The sequence below is a fragment of the Rattus norvegicus genome, chromosome 4, assembly GCF_036323735.1.
Source record: "Rattus norvegicus strain BN/NHsdMcwi chromosome 4, GRCr8, whole genome shotgun sequence".
Classification (NCBI taxonomy): domain Eukaryota; kingdom Metazoa; phylum Chordata; class Mammalia; order Rodentia; family Muridae; genus Rattus; species Rattus norvegicus.
In genome coordinates, this window is record NC_086022.1 from 47,766,536 (window position 1) to 47,784,123 (window position 17,588).

At 40.5% G+C, this 17,588-nt stretch overlaps 1 protein-coding gene across 4 annotated transcripts in view; it reads right to left on the minus strand.

Moving 5' to 3' along the window:
- Positions 1 to 331: 331 nt before the first annotated feature.
- Positions 332 to 17,588, minus strand: part of Cttnbp2 (cortactin binding protein 2) — a 163,732-nt gene continuing 146,475 nt past the window's right edge. For 2 of the 4 annotated variants that reach the window (XM_039107159.2, XM_017592494.3), the window contains 6 exons: positions 15,207 to 15,412; positions 14,700 to 14,876; positions 11,987 to 12,050; positions 9,877 to 10,009; positions 8,501 to 8,599; positions 332 to 1,478 (listed from right to left, as the gene is read on the minus strand). In XM_039107159.2, coding sequence (XP_038963087.1) covers positions 1,230 to 1,478; positions 8,501 to 8,599; positions 9,877 to 10,009; positions 11,987 to 12,050; positions 14,700 to 14,876; positions 15,207 to 15,412 — 928 coding nt within the window. In that variant the 3' untranslated portion in view covers positions 332 to 1,229. Of the gene's footprint in view, positions 1,479 to 8,500; positions 8,600 to 9,876; positions 10,010 to 11,986; positions 12,051 to 14,699; positions 14,877 to 15,206; positions 15,413 to 17,588 lie in introns of those variants that run through there. The other 2 variants (NM_001114401.1, XM_039107160.2) reach the window with 2 other exon arrangements.

The following is a 17,588-nucleotide window of genomic DNA, read 5'->3' on the forward strand; positions in this document are numbered from 1 at the left end:
AAAGAAGTTTAAAACAGTGTCCATATGTGTGTATTTAATGTAAATACCTATCTTGACCCCTCAAAGGACTTTTAATAGATGAGTAGATGAGCTTTGTTTGAAAATTGGGCTTTTTTGATAGTTTAAGTTCTGTTTGTTTTATCCCAGCCAAATATCTGAGACTATCCTGTAAGGGTAAGCTGGTAGGTGATAGCTGGTGAAACAGCAATTTGCAGGAAAAGTTTTATGGCATTCCTAAATGGAACATTTATGCTGTGGGCTTCCAATTGTATGACCGTTGTATGAGCAAGAATTCAAGAGCAGCAACAGATAGGAAAATAGAGCAAAATAATTTCACTAGTTCAAAATTTTATTTGGCATCAAAGTACCTTAACCGTAAATTGGATAAATAACTTCACCATTCCTTTATAAGACACACTTCTAGAAAATATTAATTTTATTATCGGTGTGTTATTAGAAATATATTGAAGGCGTTAACTCCAAATTCATTTAATTGATGTCTTTCTTGATGCAGATAACTTTTATATCCACTTAGGTACAAAAGTTTTGTAAGAAAGATAACACTTTTATTGCATTATAATTTCATATTTTTTACAAGTCATAATGCAAATTAAGAAGCGTAAATATATATACATGATGCAACCAGATGGCAATGTAACCACTAAAAGATTCAAAATGTAAAACTAGAATTTTAACAGGCAAAATACTTCATATGGCTTTTAATGGAAAATAACTGTTTAGAAATGTTTTGTTATTGCCCCATTCGAGTCATTCCCCATCAGATGAGCATAAAATTATCATCTCCATTCAAACTGGCACATTTCATCTAAGCCAATCTTGTACACATGTATGCAACTTCTGTCAATATACATATATGTACATATGTACAGATAGAAATATACAGTACACAGACACTTCTGCTTTAATACCCCTGAACATCTCCATTAAAACGATTACAATGTTTCTATTATAAAAAAACTACTTGAAAGGTTGCTGTAAGTTCATGGGATCAAAGTTTAGTCCTATAGGATTAACAGAAAAAAAAATGTGAGGTTATAAATACATTCTTTACAAAAGGCTGAATAGTGGTCCCGCACCTGTCCTTTATATTACAGGAAAATGGTTTTATTCATTTTAAGGTATTTACATCTTCTTTGTCTTGGTGTTTCTGCATGAAATATACAAAAGACGTTAAGGTGATCACGTTGTTGGAGGTGTTGTAGGCAGGCCTATTTGTTACGTTTTTCTACGTGTTCGTGTTTGTCTACGTTCCAATTCTCTTCTTTGGAGTTGTTATTGATTTCTAGTTGCCTTGTATTACTGCTGCTGCTGCTGCTTCTTTTGGTGTTCTGGGAACACTGGGCGACTTTACTTCTAGGAACAGGAAGAAAAGATTTAACTCTTGAGACACCCAACTCAGTCTTGGATTTACTGTTGCTGCATTCGGTAGTTTGATGGCTGCTGAGAGGACTGGCTTCCTACAAGAGAGGAGAAACCAACAGGTTTATCAGAGTTGCCCAATACGGTTGGCCATTCCCTCTCCCTCTCCTCTGTGTCTGAGTAAACTCGCAGGAGCATTTCCCTGTCTGGGGAGAAGCTAACAACTGACCACAGTGCACTTTCTGATTGATTTTTCTGAGACGTGCTTTCAGGCCTCACCCTCCTCTTAAATAAATATTTGCAGGCATCAAGGAGTCAAGAGATAGAGTCTTAAGTCTCCACATCAATAGGAGTTTTATAGAATTTTAGGCATGAGAACATCAAATTGAACAAATTCAATTGTTGTAGTCCCTACCAAAGGCTCACATACTCAAAGCTTGGTGCTCCGCTAGTGGTGCTAATCATTTATAGGCACTGGATCTCAAGAATTCTGACTTAATCAGTTTACTGAGTTTGTAATTGATGGTATTATTAGGGAGTGGAGCCTACATGGATGAAGTAGGTAACTGAATGTGTGTGTGTGTGTGTGTGTGTGTGTGTAATGAAGTTATGTCTTTGAATCGTTATTTACATGCTTATGCGCATGTGAGTGACTGTCAGAGGCCAACCAGTAAGAGTCAGTTCTTTCTGTACCACGTAGGTTGCAGGAATTCAGGGCCTCTGTCTCTTTCTGTGCTTCTGACTATCAAAGTGTTCTATTTCCTCACAGGTCCAGAAACAACAGAATTGACTAACCATAGACTATAAATACTGAAATCATGAGTCAAAATATATCTTCCCTTCTCAATAATTTCCCTTAGGTAGATGTGGGACTGTGAAAGGCAGCCTGGTTCCTGGTTGAGCTAAGGCTAGAAACCCTGATGACCCTGAAGGGACGGTAGGTGCTTCATCTGATTACTGGGCACCAGGCCACTGTCACTAGCCACGGCCCTCCATAGATTTGTGGAGAAGGCCTTTGCCTATAGAGCCACCATTTAATCTCCCATGGAAGGTCCAGCCATAGCTGGGACTCATCCCTGAGGGACCAACTGGGGCTTCCCTCTTTTCCCTCTCGGCCTCAGGCCAGATCCAGCCTGCGGGGCCCCCAGTCTGTTCTCAGCTCTTCTACAGCATTCAATGTCACCTAGGTATCTGAGAGCCTGAGAAACAGATGGCCCCAGCTTAGTTGCAGGCCTGGGGACCACTGAGCCAGCTCCAGCTCTCCCAAGACCCCAACTTCTGGAGCCCACCCAGTGACAGTGTGTGGTCACTTCCCACATCCTGCCTCCCTGAGTGGCCGAGCCCTGTGACAGAGCAGACTCTGGACCTCACCAACCCTACAGGTATCTGTCATAGTGACAAAAAGCTAACTTACTAACTCTGTAGGCCGATCTCCACATCCTGTGACCTCGTCTGACTCACATTTTTATGTTTCAACAAATGTGTTTTAAGCCTTTACTCAAAGATAACACTGTCCCAGATGTTTGGCACACAACAAAGAACATAAGAAAACCATCCTGCTCTACCGGACTGTACATTCTAGCAAAGTAAGGCTCCTGCTTAGCAGCTCTGTGCCTGGGTTTCTCTTCATGAACATATTCTGGTCTGAGTGTTTAGTGTGGCAGAGCTACTGCAATCACCTGGCCAACATTCCCCATTTTCCCCACAAGGAACCTGATGGTGAGTTAGCTGAGAGCATCTGTACAGTCAGAACAAGGAAGGTGGAAATTCCCCAGTATTTCCCTATTTTCATTCAACAACAGTCCTTCGGTCTGTATTGTATTAAACTGTACAAAGCTCTGAGAGCGTTAACATTGCTTTGACAGTGCCAGTGTACCCATGCAGCAATGCAATCACAGAAAGATTTAAAACTCGAGTTTAACCAGTCAAATAGAGACATCTTGGAGCGGAAGGCAACAAATTGCCTTAAACTGGCTGTGGTAAAGGCTGAAGTCACAAACGATGCTAGCTATAATGTTGGAATCAATTTGGGCAGCGCTGACAGGATGGTCTCCCAAGATTCAGATTTAATGGTCTTGGGTGGGGCATGGGTAGATGGTTTTCAAACATCTCTCACATATGGGAAGTGCAACCAAACTTAAAAACTTCCCTCAACTCTTCAAGATCCTTTTCTGCATTGGTCTGAACCTTCTCTATTCACACAGTTGCAGATTTTTCCTTACTGCCCATTCTGTTTGAGTTGTCACTGATTAATTAGCTTGTGGGGTGTGGAATTTAGCTCAGAGTAGAGCGCTTGCCTAGCAAGCGCAAGGCCCTGGGTTCGGTCCTCAGCTCCGAAAAAAAAAAAAAGTTAAATTAGCTTGTACCTTTATCTCTCAGTTATGCTTGAGGACTGCATTTAGACCCACCCATCGACATAATTATCATTGCTCCTCAACCTGCATGTTTAATGTAATCTGCCTAAGGCATCTCATTTGGCACATTACAGGTTAATACTGTTCTTTCAACCCCTGAGCAGGAGTCACCAGTTATCTCTAATATCTGCCTTCCTCTTCTACCTAATGTAATGTTACCTGCAAAATCAGTAACTAATTATGGAATCATGGGAGTGTTGGTGGAGGAAAAAAAAATGTATGGGGGGACTAAAGTTCTCATTGGCTTCAGAAGTCCCAAATTCCTAGGTATGTCCCAAGTATGTCACTAAAGGCCTTTTAAAGTCTACCTTAAATCTCCGTGCCCCTCCATTTATGCTCTATTGAAGTCCTAATGAGATCTCCAAATGACCACCAAACTACCCCTAAATCACTGAAGGGAAATCCACTGTTGCCAGGTCTTCAGACCCAGCTCTTTCAAAATGCTCAGTCAGCTGCGAGCAACTCTGATCTACCTTTGTCTCGAGCTTTCAACACTTTCCTAATGAGTAAAAGGCAGTGAGGGGGCAAAATGAGGTCTAGAGCACAAGCATCTGTAGGGGAAAGAAGGCTGGGCTACGTGTGGCCAGGGAGAGAAAGCGCTTTCTTTCAGACAGGTTTGCTCTTTAGGGAATCAAGACATAGCTGCACTCTGTTGCTTTAGCACCAGTAAACTGCAAGTGAGCCTGGGAAGAGGGTTGACCTATGCCCAGTCCATGCTCCCCTGCAGCTCACAGCATGCTATCGGTGCAGAAGAAAATGAAAGAAAACCACAATCATCTTAGCATGCTTGGTTTTCTTTGAAAACCTGTTGATGCTAACAAGTTGGGAGTCATAAGTACGTGTATTTTTGTTTAAGTAGGAGACATCCTTCCACACGCTTACGAACTGAATGTTTGTTTCCCAGTACTGTTTTGGGAATCCTAGAAAGCTCAAGAAGTAGGGTTTAGGCAGCAAAAGGTAGGCGGCCAGGGGTGGGTCCTTGGAGTTTCTTGTCTATCCTTCTGTATCACTCTTTCCTTCCTGTTTACAAAGGAAGTAAACAGCTTTCCTCTCAACCACATACTCCCTCAGCTGTGATGTGGGGTTAAGCACATGAGCCAAACGATCTTGAAATAAAAACTCCTGAAAGCATGAGACAAATATTTCCTCCCCTACATTGTTCTGGTTAGTAACTGGTCAGAGTCACACAGAAGAGAACTAATATGGCCCAGCTTGTTGGGTACTGAATAGCGAGAATCCTGTGCTGAGATTTAACTGAAATCACAGTAAAGACTCCATGATGGAAGATCAGGGCGCTTAATCATTGCCCTAGTTATTCTTCTGATTGCTGTGATGAATTCCAAGCAACAGAAGGGAGAAAGGATTCATATGGCTCAGAGTTGCAGGGGTGCAGACTTAGGTGGGAAAGGCCACTGTAGTAAGGAAGTAGAGAGTGATGGATGGTGATAGTGTACTGTGCTCCCCTTTTCTGTTTCTCAGGCCAGGTCTTCTGTCTATGGGATGGGAGCCATCTACCTCCTGTGTGTGTCTCTTCCCTTCAGTTAAACCTTCCTAGGAACACCCTCGCATACACAACAGATGTGTGTTTCTATGTTGTTGCTGAAATCAGTGAAGCCGAGAAGATTGATTATACGTTGGGGATTGGCCGTATGTGATAATTTGGTCTAAAATGCAGTAGACTGCATATGTTATTTAGTGGTACACCACTGTCTAGCATGGGAAAGGGCCTGGATTCCCTCCCTGGCATAACAAAAGGAGGGGGAAGCATGTTAAAAATAATAAACACAATATCTAGCTATAATATAGAGTGAAAATGGGAATCTCACCATTTTTGATGAATTATCTCTGATAAAGTACTGGGTTAGTACCAAGGCCACAAATGGGAAAGGAGATGATGTGGTGGTGTTTATTTTTATTTTATGTACATTGGTGGTTTGGTTGTCTGTATATCTGTGAAAGGGTATAGGACCCTGGAGTTATAGACATCTGTGAGCTGCCACGTGGGTACTAAAACTTGAAACCTGGTCCTGGGGAATATCAGTTAGTACCCTTCACTGCTGAGCCATCTCTCCAGCTCTTTGGCATATTGTTTTTCATTCTGTCCTTTGGTCTGTATCACAAGGACAAGCATAATGACTACATAAATTACTAAAATTTCTAACAGTTAGCATATGTTTGGGGAGTCCAGGCTGAGTCAGTCTCTGGAGGAATGAGGAGGTTACGTGGAAGCTCACTTGAGCTTAGTGTAGTCACAGAAATTCAGGGTCTGTGTATGCAAGTCAGAAAACATGCTTATGGAGAAGGAAGGAATGATGTTCCCAACACTCTGGCGGCCAGCATAGTTTTCGGGTGTCTTTCCGAAAGATCCTCAAACGGGAGCCTTCTTGGCCTAAAGGTCCCAAGGTCCCCATACAATCCTCTAACAAAACCTCTAATTTACTTTCCTAAAGTTATTTTCAATATGTAACCTGAACAAACCATTTTTAAATCAGAGTGAGTCATTCATGCAATACTAAGCATCTTCTTGAAGATGTGATGGTCTCTCTTCTCAAAGTTAAGATATGATGGTCTCTCTAGATGCTAAAGGGGGAGGGAGCCAGGCTGTGGCAGACAGGACTGTGTCAGGGGTAGTGGCTGGAGGAAAAGTGACAACAGGGAGGGGGATGCAATTCAAACTTGGAAAAGTTAGATGAAGGAATAATAGCCCCTCTCAAAATATACGTGGGAAAAAAGAAGGGGTGTAGAAAGTAAAAACAGACAAAAGCTATATCTTAGAACACTGGATATCACGCCTGGCTACACATGAGAATGCAGGGGTCCTGTCTGTACCTCTGTCTAATTACACCAGAACATTTAGAGGGCAGAGTTCAGGAAGTGGAGATTTACAAAAACCTTGAAGTGGTTGTCATTACATTATGTCACCAGAAATGAAGATTAGTCTGAATTTACGTCATTTAGGTAATAGAGAAACATTTACAGTATTTGTCATTTATATTGACGATTTACGTGTTTCGCTGTTTTGATTAAGAAATAGTTATAGTCCTTCACTGTCAGATGAGTGCAAGTTACACGGGGTCAGGAGGAGCAGGCTCTTGATGGAGTATGCCTTCTGGCCATGAAGGAGAAAGTAATTTCAGTTAATCCAGAGTGCTCTCACCTCTAAAGGGAGTTATTTCCTGATAAGAGGAGAAACTGGGCGTGGAACCAAAAAATGCTGGGTGAGTTGTAAACAAGATAGGGAAAGAAGTACTCTGCCAGCTTCCAGACAGCTAGGGCATTTTGCCCTCTGCTGGCAGCTCCTGAGAAAAGCATCTTCTAGATAGAAAGAATCCCCCAGGTGCCTTCAGCTTAAAAAGAAAGAAATCAGGATGCAGCCATCCTAAAACCCGCAGTTCTTAAGAGGTCAGGCAGGATAAAGGATGCCTTAAGTTCCCTTCTAAAACAAAGCTTCGTATCTGGCTGTAGCTTGCATCATTTTCGGTACTATATTATTATGGACAATGGCTTATAATAGAAAATAAGGTCTCTCTATCAGACATTTAAACAAAAAGCAACATAGTCTAACAATATTTTTTTCAGCATGGGAGTTTGAATACAAAGATCTATCTGTGCTAAGAAAGGAAAGCACTCCACCACTGAGCCATTCCTAGATCTAACAGGCAACGATATATTCACACGCAAAAATGACTTGATACTAGGGGGAAATTGCTCATGATTGCTCATTATTCTATTTCTTGATGATCTGGACCCGTTCCTCTATGCTATCCTATCCAATGAATCCTAAGGAGTGGTTCTAGGGGACCAACCAAAGCTCAGAGAAGCTTTCACACATGGACAGTGAATTAAGGATTTAAAGACGGCAGAATGATAAACTATGAACAAAATATTTTCAAACCAAATGCTCAGTAAGGACACAAGGACTGTGCAAACCTTCTCCTGGCAGGCAGAGAGGTCTTTTTAGCATGTTATGTATTTTATTAGGGCCTTCAGCCCACTTCCTTCCTTTCAATAGAGACACCACTAACCAGAACTAATGAACCACAGCAGTAGAAGCTGTGAGTCCAGGGCTGTAGGGTAACCAGCTAAAGATCAGTCATTTAATAGTTACACCATGCCCACGTTAAAACCTGCCCCACCTGTCCTTGCACACACAGGTCTTTGTAAGCCATTGTGGGGTAGATGTGAACAGGAAGGGATTGGGAACTCAACAGAGCTTGTTGAAGAGAAACCTCCTGTACCTCCTCACGAAGCAATGGAGGGGTAGGATTTTATCCAATGTTCTTGTTCACCCAGAAGGCCAAGTTATTCTGCCCTTTATGTGACCTAATACAATCCACATAGAACTTGGCCCTTCTGTTTGCCTCTCTGACTTGATTTTTGAAAGATCGTCTCTCACTGAAACTCAATAAGAATTTGTGAGTGTCATTCTGCCTTTGCTATATTTAACTAAAGGTTCACCAAATGCAAGAAATCTTATGCTGTTTATCAAGCAAAAATGAAAACAAAGATTTTGAGAGAAACACAAAATTCTGAAATATAATATCAGATGCTAAGAAAAGGTTTGATCAGCAAGTTACCCAGACATCTTAATTGACCCATGCATACTTTTTCCTATTTCTGCTCTCAGTGTAAATTACAGAGTTGAGTTGAAAAGTCAGTTCCACAACAAACCTTTTTTCTCTCATTTTGGAACGAAAACCATTTACCTTCTGTGGCACTGGCATCCTCAGGTTAACAGGTGCTGAAGTCACAGGGTTGGTTCTTGAACTATCAAATGTCCTTAAGTCTTCCCTGGAATCAGCAATCTGGAAGAGACAAAGTCCATCAAGTTCAGCCTCTGCTGTTACACTGTGGCTCACCTGAAGCACAGGCGTACACCACCATGAAGAAGCCACAGAAGAGTAGACACCCACTTCCCTAACCTTGAAATCCTCGAGAGAAGCTGTCTCCAGACTCCGTCCTGCTCAAAGGATAATTTTATACCAAAGACAAAGAATCTATTAAAAAGATATCTCCCATGAAAAGCAGAAGATTTTTAAAAAAAAAGAATCTACTTGGCAAGTCAGAACAAAAAAATTAGTTTGTGAGTCCTTATCTTATTTTTCCTGTAGATAAAGATTCCAGTTCATTTCTAGCAAGGTTGAATAAGGCAGACACTTTTACTTTTCCTAGAAAGTTCGTCTGAAACAGTTGAGTTCTGTCACTGGATCTCTAGCACATTGTAAGTATTCGGGATCCTTCCAAGCACTGTTTATGGAGGAGGCTTGGTTCAATGCACCACAAATTTAAGAATGCCAAAGCAGGTTCAACTTGATGCTATTAATGTTTTCTTTAAGATTTCAGGTAGCAGGTTTCTATAGCTGGTTCTCAAGTTTCCCAGCTTAAAGACCATGACAATATGTATTATACAGGACCACTCTTTTTCTTCTTTATAAAGAATGTTGCTGCAACCCTGTCTATAACCTGGATCTACTATGAAGCTTGTATCTTACTGCTAGCTTATGTTCCAAAATTGGCAATGGTAATGTCTGAGAAAGTCAAACTTTTGTATAAAGCTACTTATGGAGACAGATGCTGGGTTCAAAGGTAGTGTAAGCTCCCATAGCAGAGAGAATCTGTATCAAAACATGAGGACAGGTGATGCAGGTCAGGGGTAGAACACTTGTCTAGCATGCAAACCCTGGGTTCGTTCTCTCTCTCTCTCTCTCTCTCTCTCTCTCTCACACACACACACACACACACACACACACATACACACAAATCTACACACACAAATCTTCCCCAATCAAAAGACTACTCAAATAGATATGTTGGCTTGATTTGGGCTGATACAATTAATAACAAAATTTTAAGTTCAGGTGTTTCAGAGGAGAACAACAAAGCTCCTACTACTATTCAATGGCTTGGGAGAAATGAATTTTCTGAGCAAAGCAAAGGATGGTTTGGTTATAGCATCAACAATGATACGTGTTAAGGCATTTCCTTTAGGAGATGTGTTTTAAGATGTGGTTCCCAGCATCCTGTTGTAGAAGCAAGTCTCTGTTGGACAGAGCCCATGGCCCTGCACCTATGGAATGCTTACCTTGCTTATATCAGACTCAGATTTGCTGGAACACATACTCTGGAGTTCTTTGACCAGATCTGCCTCATCATCTGAACCCAAAGAGAGTCTGTGGTCCAAAGTCAATGTCATGGATAGATCATTCTCTAAGGACCTAATACAAAGGCCAGAGGAGAGCTTTTCAAAAATGGGAACAAACCAGCTTTACCAAATAGAGAATTCTGGACCCTCTACCTTCTGAACTTTGAGATAAAGAAGAGCTTCCAATATCCTCCCAAGTAACCCATATAGGTCATCTAGTGCAACAACAGCCCTATAACATGAGATGTGAATACTAACTGGTTTTCTCAAGATGTCATTAACTTCCAGCCAAACTCTTAGCGGGATAACAGTTGTTTTTCCACAAAGAAAGCTATTATTTCAATTTCCTTTCTTTCTCCTTTTCTCTATCACTTATGTCTGACAAAGTGAAGTTAAACCCATAAAGGTTCAACGACATGTCCGCTTAAATGCTCAACAAGGATGACAGCAATGAGCGTGCCAACATGGACAGGGAAGAACCCACAGGCCTCAGTCCTACACAAAGGACCACAGGCAGGCAATAAAGGATGGAGAAGTAGTATCTCCAGGAAAGAGCAATACCAATGTAAGACATATATAAAAATACATATACATAGCAATATGTAGATACAATAGCATCATACAGATCAAGCAGTTATAGCTAGAAATCCTAAAGAGAGGGCAGGATTGGAAGGAGAATGGGAAGGTTTGGAGCAGCGGATTTTATCCTCCCTAAGGCTGCAAACTTTTAATAGGATTCCTCGTGCTGTGGGTGTTCCACAATTATGAAATTTTATTTTGTTGCTTTTCATAACTGTATCATTTTAGTTATTAATCATCATGTAAATATCTGATATGCTGGATATCTGATATGTGACCCCAAATGGGATGCAATTCATGGGTTGAAAACTTCTGGCTTACAAGGAGAGAAGGGAGAAATGCAATTGTATCAAAAATTATAAAATGTTTAAAAAAAGTAATAAGCAGGAGTTTTGGGGGCTGGGGTGGGGAGAGGGACATGTGTCAGTATATATACTGGAACAAAAATTTACTTTAAACTTGAATTGGCCATGTCAAGGCCAGACTGATTATTTTTCCCTTAGCAGCTCAAGTTCTGAGTTCTCTCAATTGAAAAAGAAACTGAGAACTACTTCTTAGGGTTAGGGGGAATAATACTCAAGCTTTGGTATGTGATGGTCTTAGTGGAAAGTCACATGTAATGCGATCTCATTTACCTCCCTGTGTCACACTGTGAACAGGGAACACCAAATGCATTTTATTTGCAAAGGATCCAATTATTTCCATCCTATAATTAACTAAATATTTCTTTATAGTCCAAAATGTACCATAGTCACCAATACCATAAGGGTTATATAACTAAAATGATCACTATAAGCATAGTACTTGTAGGTAAATAAATCATGCTGTTTTGGCAAATCTCACATTAAAGAAGTTACCCTTAGACTGTCTAAATCAAACTTTCAAACTTTCAAACTTTCTACTGCTGTGATGCTTGAATATAGCTCCTCCTGTTGTAGTGACTTCAACCATAAAGTTATTTTCATTGCTACTTTATAACTGTAGTTTTGCAGCTTATGAATTGTAATGTAAGTATCTGATATGAAGAATGGTCTTAGGTGACCTATGAAATGTTCTTTAGCCTACAAATGGGGTCTCAACCCACAGGTTGAGAACTACTGGTCTAAATGTTCACATATGCCAGCCTTCTTTCAGATTTGTTAAATGATAAAGCTTAAGCAAAAAAAATGAAACCTAGTTCTCTAGGTTTATTCAAAAAAATTAAAGCAAAATGGGTTTTATATTACACTTATGGAACTTAACAAGATTTCATTTAAAGTTTATATTAATGCGTTGTCTTTCAGTTAATGATATTTATTCTTCCAAAATCATATTAATGTTAAAACAGCTAAAATGTTAAAATAACTTTAGCAATGTTCAAAATACTTAAAAATAGAGTTAATCAATTATTAAGCTCAAGTTTTAATTAAAGTTGGTCAATAATTAAACTCAAGTTTTCTTTGATGCAAGTGAAACTTGAAAGGGAACTTACTGTTGCTTTGACAGAGAGGAGCTCCTGTTAATATTCAGATGTGGTACACTCTTGTTTCTCATACCTGTTGAAAAAACAGCCATCGTTAATAAAATGGTTCACTATTCCTGTGAATCCATAACTGTTTTTTTTTTTTTTTTTGGTTCTTTTTTTCGGAGCTGGGGACCAAACCCAGGGCCTTGCGCTTCCTAGGCAAGCGCTCTACCACTGAGCTAAATCCCCAACCCCCATAACTGTTTTTTTTTTAACATCAAATTCTAGACTCTGAAGCACTGGGCTTCGATTAGCAGCCACCTTGTGTGGAAATGTTCTCAGAACAGTGGCTCTGGTGTAGTTTCCTACACAGGAGTAGTTAGGACATTGGGGAATAATTGATTTGTTTATGGATATTAATGCCGAGGCCAGTGGATTTAAAACCACTCAAGACTCAATTTAGGGGAACCTCGCCATTTGTCCCCTCAGCTCAGTAGCTGACAGAAAGTACCAAAAGACGAGCTAGTACCTCCCATTTCATGAGAGGAATCGATTTTGATATGTTACCTTTATCTGCTGCTGTATGTGTATGTACTTGTAAAAATCTAAATTGTTAGTAACAATTATTATTCAGAAATTAGGAATAGCACACAAAGAACCATAAGAAGCAAGGCAATATTTTCCAATTTGCAAATTATGGGCCACTTAAGAAAACAGAAAATGCCAGACTCTATGTATTCTTGCATACGAACTTCCATTTGTATCAGGTATATACTGGGCATACACTTGTCCTGATGCGATGGATTTCCTACTAGACTATAGTCAGAAATGTATACGAAGCAACACTGTGTCCTTTTAGATTCAAGATATATTTCTATTACTTCAAATATTATAAACACACTAAAACACTTTGATACTTTTGTGCGAAGTCTGAAATTATGTGAACGTTGCTGACACAAATGTTCTATAAAAAAATTACTTTAGTTAGGAATGTAACTTAGTGGTATAATTCTTGCTTAGCATGCATGAGCCTGGGGTTTGAATACCACAGCCACAAGGAAAAAAAAAACGTTTTTGGAAAGTAAATTAAATTTAAATAGTTCCATTAAAAGCAGGTTACCAACAACCACTGTGCTAGATCTTCACCTGTCTTGCTCCCTGACTGGTGGCACCTGAGATAGGCACTGTCCTACTGGTGCCTGGAAGCCTAGAAGGCCATATCAATGATCTACTTGTTAGTTCTAGAGAGAAATGGGTTCATATTATGAACTCCCACAGTGGTGTGATAGGGTCTATTACTTCCCTTTCAGTTCTGGGCCACTTGCTCATAGTAGTAAAGAACTCTCCCACCAAACATTTGTGTCCAAAACAAAAATCAAATGAAGCATTGTAATTATTCAATCTAATCATTTGAGAGAATTATTGTTATAAATTGTTATAAAGTTAAAATAACCCAAGGACTTTTTTTTCCTGGTATCTGTGTAAGTTCTTTTTTTCCTTTTTCTTTTCTTTTATTGGATGTTTTCTTTATTTACATTTCAAATGTTTTCCCTTTTCCCGGTTTTCCCTCCAGAAATCCCTCCATCTCTTTCCCCCCACCTCCTGCCTCCATGAGGGTGCTCTCCCACCCACCCACCCACTCCCTCCCGCCTCACTACCCTGACATTCCCCTACACTCGGCATTGAGCTTTGATAGGACCAAGGGCCTCTCCTCCCATTGATTGCCACCCCGCCCCAGGCCCATCCTCTGCTACATATGCAGCTGGAGCCATGATCTTACATACTTTGCAAAATTTGTTTCTGGATTTTGGAAACATTTGCACAAGATAGTGTACACTGAAAAGACCTGTGGACAGTGTAAGTGGAAAGATCGTTTTATCAATTTTTCACAAAGTGTTCATGTTTTGAAGTATATTATATTTGAGACCACAAACAGTTCTAAGTCCATGAAATTCTATGATTTATATTTTTATTAACTTTCTTTGAGACAGGGCCTTATTACATAGTCCTGGCTAGATGACCTGGAGCCTACATAGACCAGGCTGGACTCAGAGTCACAGAGTCTTTGCCTTCACAGATTAGAATTAAGGACGTGTACCACCATGCCTTGCTTAATTAACATCTCAACCACCGAGCTGAGTTTTCTACGTTACTGTCTTCTATACTGCTGTTTCCTTATTCCCCGTATTGATTCTGGTTGTCATACTACAGCATATAGTGACAGTGCTATGGTATAGGTAATTATTTAGTCCAAGCTAGTCATTTCTCTTAAAGTCTATGAGGACTCTCTGGCTGCTTTTCCTGATCCATATCTAGCACCTGACCCTGAACACAACATGCAGGGGAATAATACTCAAACCAATTCGTGCATAAACGCCCTACATCTGTGTCAAATATACCTACACGTGTGCGCTCTTAAACTAAGCTCCACTTGAGGAATGACATGTATGTAAAAGGAGCAAAATATCATAAAGAAGACACATTTAATTGTGGAGACCAAGAAAACAAGTTAGTTTTTAAAATAACAATTAACAAGTTGAAGATGAATTTTCTAGTTCTGGTAAGAAAGTGTAGTCTTTTGGGTAGAAGGCTTTCAGCTATGTTTTGGAAAACTACGACACGGTTCATCCCAAGAGAGTATAAACTGAGCAACTCAGAGGGACCTTGAAGGAATGCAGTTTTAATATCAAAATCCCACTAGCACTCAGAACCTGCATCCTGCAGCCTTCACATCCCCTACCTTCATGCTTCAGGTCTGGCTTGTTCCACATGGGTGAGGAGAAGTGCCCAGGTTTCTTGCGAGGACTGGTGTTCACCTTTCTCCAGGCTGCACTCTCTCCTTTCTTCTTGCTATAACTTGAAACTATTGACAGAGGGAAACTTCCCCCTTTGAAGTCTGCTATCTGCTGGTCCAGCTCTGAAACAACACAAGCCACACTTTTCTAAGAAGAAGGGAAGATAACACAGTTTCGTAGAATGACTTGAAATATATTACCAAGTCTTAACTCGTGGGTTTCTTAACAGTAACCAAGCTGGAGTTGGCTAGACCAGTACAAACTGTACTTGGAGGTCTAGAATTTAAATGTGTGCCAGTCATTAAAAACAGGAAGAGTTCTGGTACAGTGCTATGAGCAGTACATTGATTTCTTTAGCCACGAGGAGACAAAGGAATACTCCATAGAAACAGATTGCAAACCGTGGTAGAGAGAGAATGTAAATTTGTCCGTTCACGCACAACCCTACGTACCTGTCCTGGGAAGGGGACAGCCATGCAGAATGGCTTTATTAAGCAGAATGCTGAGAGCAGCCCTCACCACAGCCTGCTGCCCTTGGCTAGGGTGCTTCTTCGAAGCTGTCTGCCTAGCACCAGGTTGTTTGTTCATGGCGGCTCTTGACAGTATTGCTTCTTGAACTCGGGGAGCAATGATGGCGTTCCACAGCTTAGACATCCACCTTGCAGGAGAGGAAGAAGGGGAAAGTCTCTCTTACAAACTGCATGCAAGCTCACACAAGAGGCAGACCTGAACACTTTGCAGAAAATTACTTCGCGTGTTTTGTAAAATTATCTAATACAAAAGCAGTTTGAAGTTGTCTCAAGAGCAAATGATCCTGATAATTTATAAGCCTGTCTTAATCCTGGAATCGAGAGTAAGTATCTCCAGAAAGAGTGAACGTGGGATAAAGATGCAGAAAAGAAGGCGCATTAAACGGCATCTATTCAAAAAACTTATCTCTGTAAAACTTCTCTCTAAATTTTTTATATTTGTTTGACATAAATGTATTTCAACATGTGAGTGGAGCTGTATTATTGACAAATTAAATGTCTACCTCAAGGTAGGAACTCCTTGATACACATGTACACCCACATGGCTCCGCCTTGCAGAGAACTGAGCCGTCCAGCTGTGGCTTCAGCTGTACCTCTTACATTTTACCTGTAAACCGTGAGGACTGCGGCTGACTTTAGAGCAAGCGGTGCTGATTACAATGTCAGTGTTTGTGCCTCACTAACGGTTCAGAGCAATGGAGAACCTGCCTAATGTGCGTGAAGACCTAGTCAGATATTCTCTTTCACAAAACAAACAAAACCAAAACCAGTTAACATAATAATTCAAGGATAGAGAAACGAAACAATATCTCTGAGGATAGAAACATTTTGAAAGCTCTTGGATACGGGCATGCAATTGTAAGCATTCTTAAAATTATTAAAGCACTGATTTATTGAAGTTATCCATTAGTGCTCAGTTACAGATAATTCAAGAAAAATCATCAAAAATTAGTGTATACAAAAAAAAATTAGTGTATACAGACAACTCTAGCACTCTAGGAAAGCATTCCTTTCCTGGACTCTGGTCTTGAATATACAAGGCAAACACCCCATCTGCATGATACCCTGAACTCCCAAATTTTAGAATTCAAAATTGTAGCTACCTATGAGAGTGCTGAGTGTATAAAAATAGGTTTGGTTGGGGGAAAAGGCAGACAATTTGAGGAATCTCTACACATCTCATCCTTTATTGTGCTCTATCTCCCCAGACTTAAAAAACAGAGATAACGCTTCTTGCAGAGCAGAGGGCAGAGCAAAAGAGATTTCAATGCTTTCTTTCCAGCAAAACGAATGGACAAATTGTCCAGCATTTCACTATGGAGGATGGTGAGGGGGATGTTTAGAGCTAAAATGCAAACCCAGCATTACCTCAGTCTCTATGTGTCACTCAGAGGACCGGAGGGAAATCTACGTAAACATATAGCCCAGTCTTCATGCTGGCTGTCGGTGACAACATCATGCCTCTCACCTGCTATTCTAACCACAGTAAGCTGCCATAGCATCAGATTGCTAACAAGACAAGATCTCCATGCCTACACAGTTCCTGTGTGAAGACTATACTCCCCGTGGGAAAAGCTGAAAATTGGCTCTTAAGAATCCTGAGCCAATCTGGATGTCAAAACAGAACAACAACTACAAAAAAAAACCCAACCTTGCTACATAGAGTTGTGATGATGGTTTAATTATTACTTACATAAATGTGGGTTTCTGTTTATCAAGGTAATGTGTCTATTTACTAACTCCTTCCTTTCCCCCAACTAACTCATTACATTGGTGGCTTTCCTTACAACACGGAAGATGTTCTATTTGCATCTCCCGATTTCCAAAAAGGATACCTGCTCAGGACGCTATCCAGCCGAGCTGAATGGTGACCCTTTACATCCTCTTTTCCATCTACTCCTGTTTTTCTAATTCATACTTTGCATTCTTTTGTATTCTTGTATGTTAGTTCAAAGGAAGACATAGTAAGTGCTGATGGAGGAGGAAGTTTGTCAACTCCTTTGAATGCTGGGTTTCCTTAGTTTCGGGGAGGGTATGCATAATATATTTGAAGTTTCTTTTTCTTTTAATTTCTCATTGCTTTTTTATCTTTATTAACGTGAGTATTTCTTATTTACATTTCGATTGTTATTCCCCTTCCTGGTTTCCGGGCCAACATCCCCCTAACCCCTCCTCCTCCCCTTCTATATGGGCTTCCCCTCCCCATCCTCCCCCCATTGCCGCCCTCCTCCCAACAGTCTAGTTCACTGGGGGTTCAGTCTTAGCAGGACCCAGGGCTTCCCCTTCCACTGGTGATCTTACTAG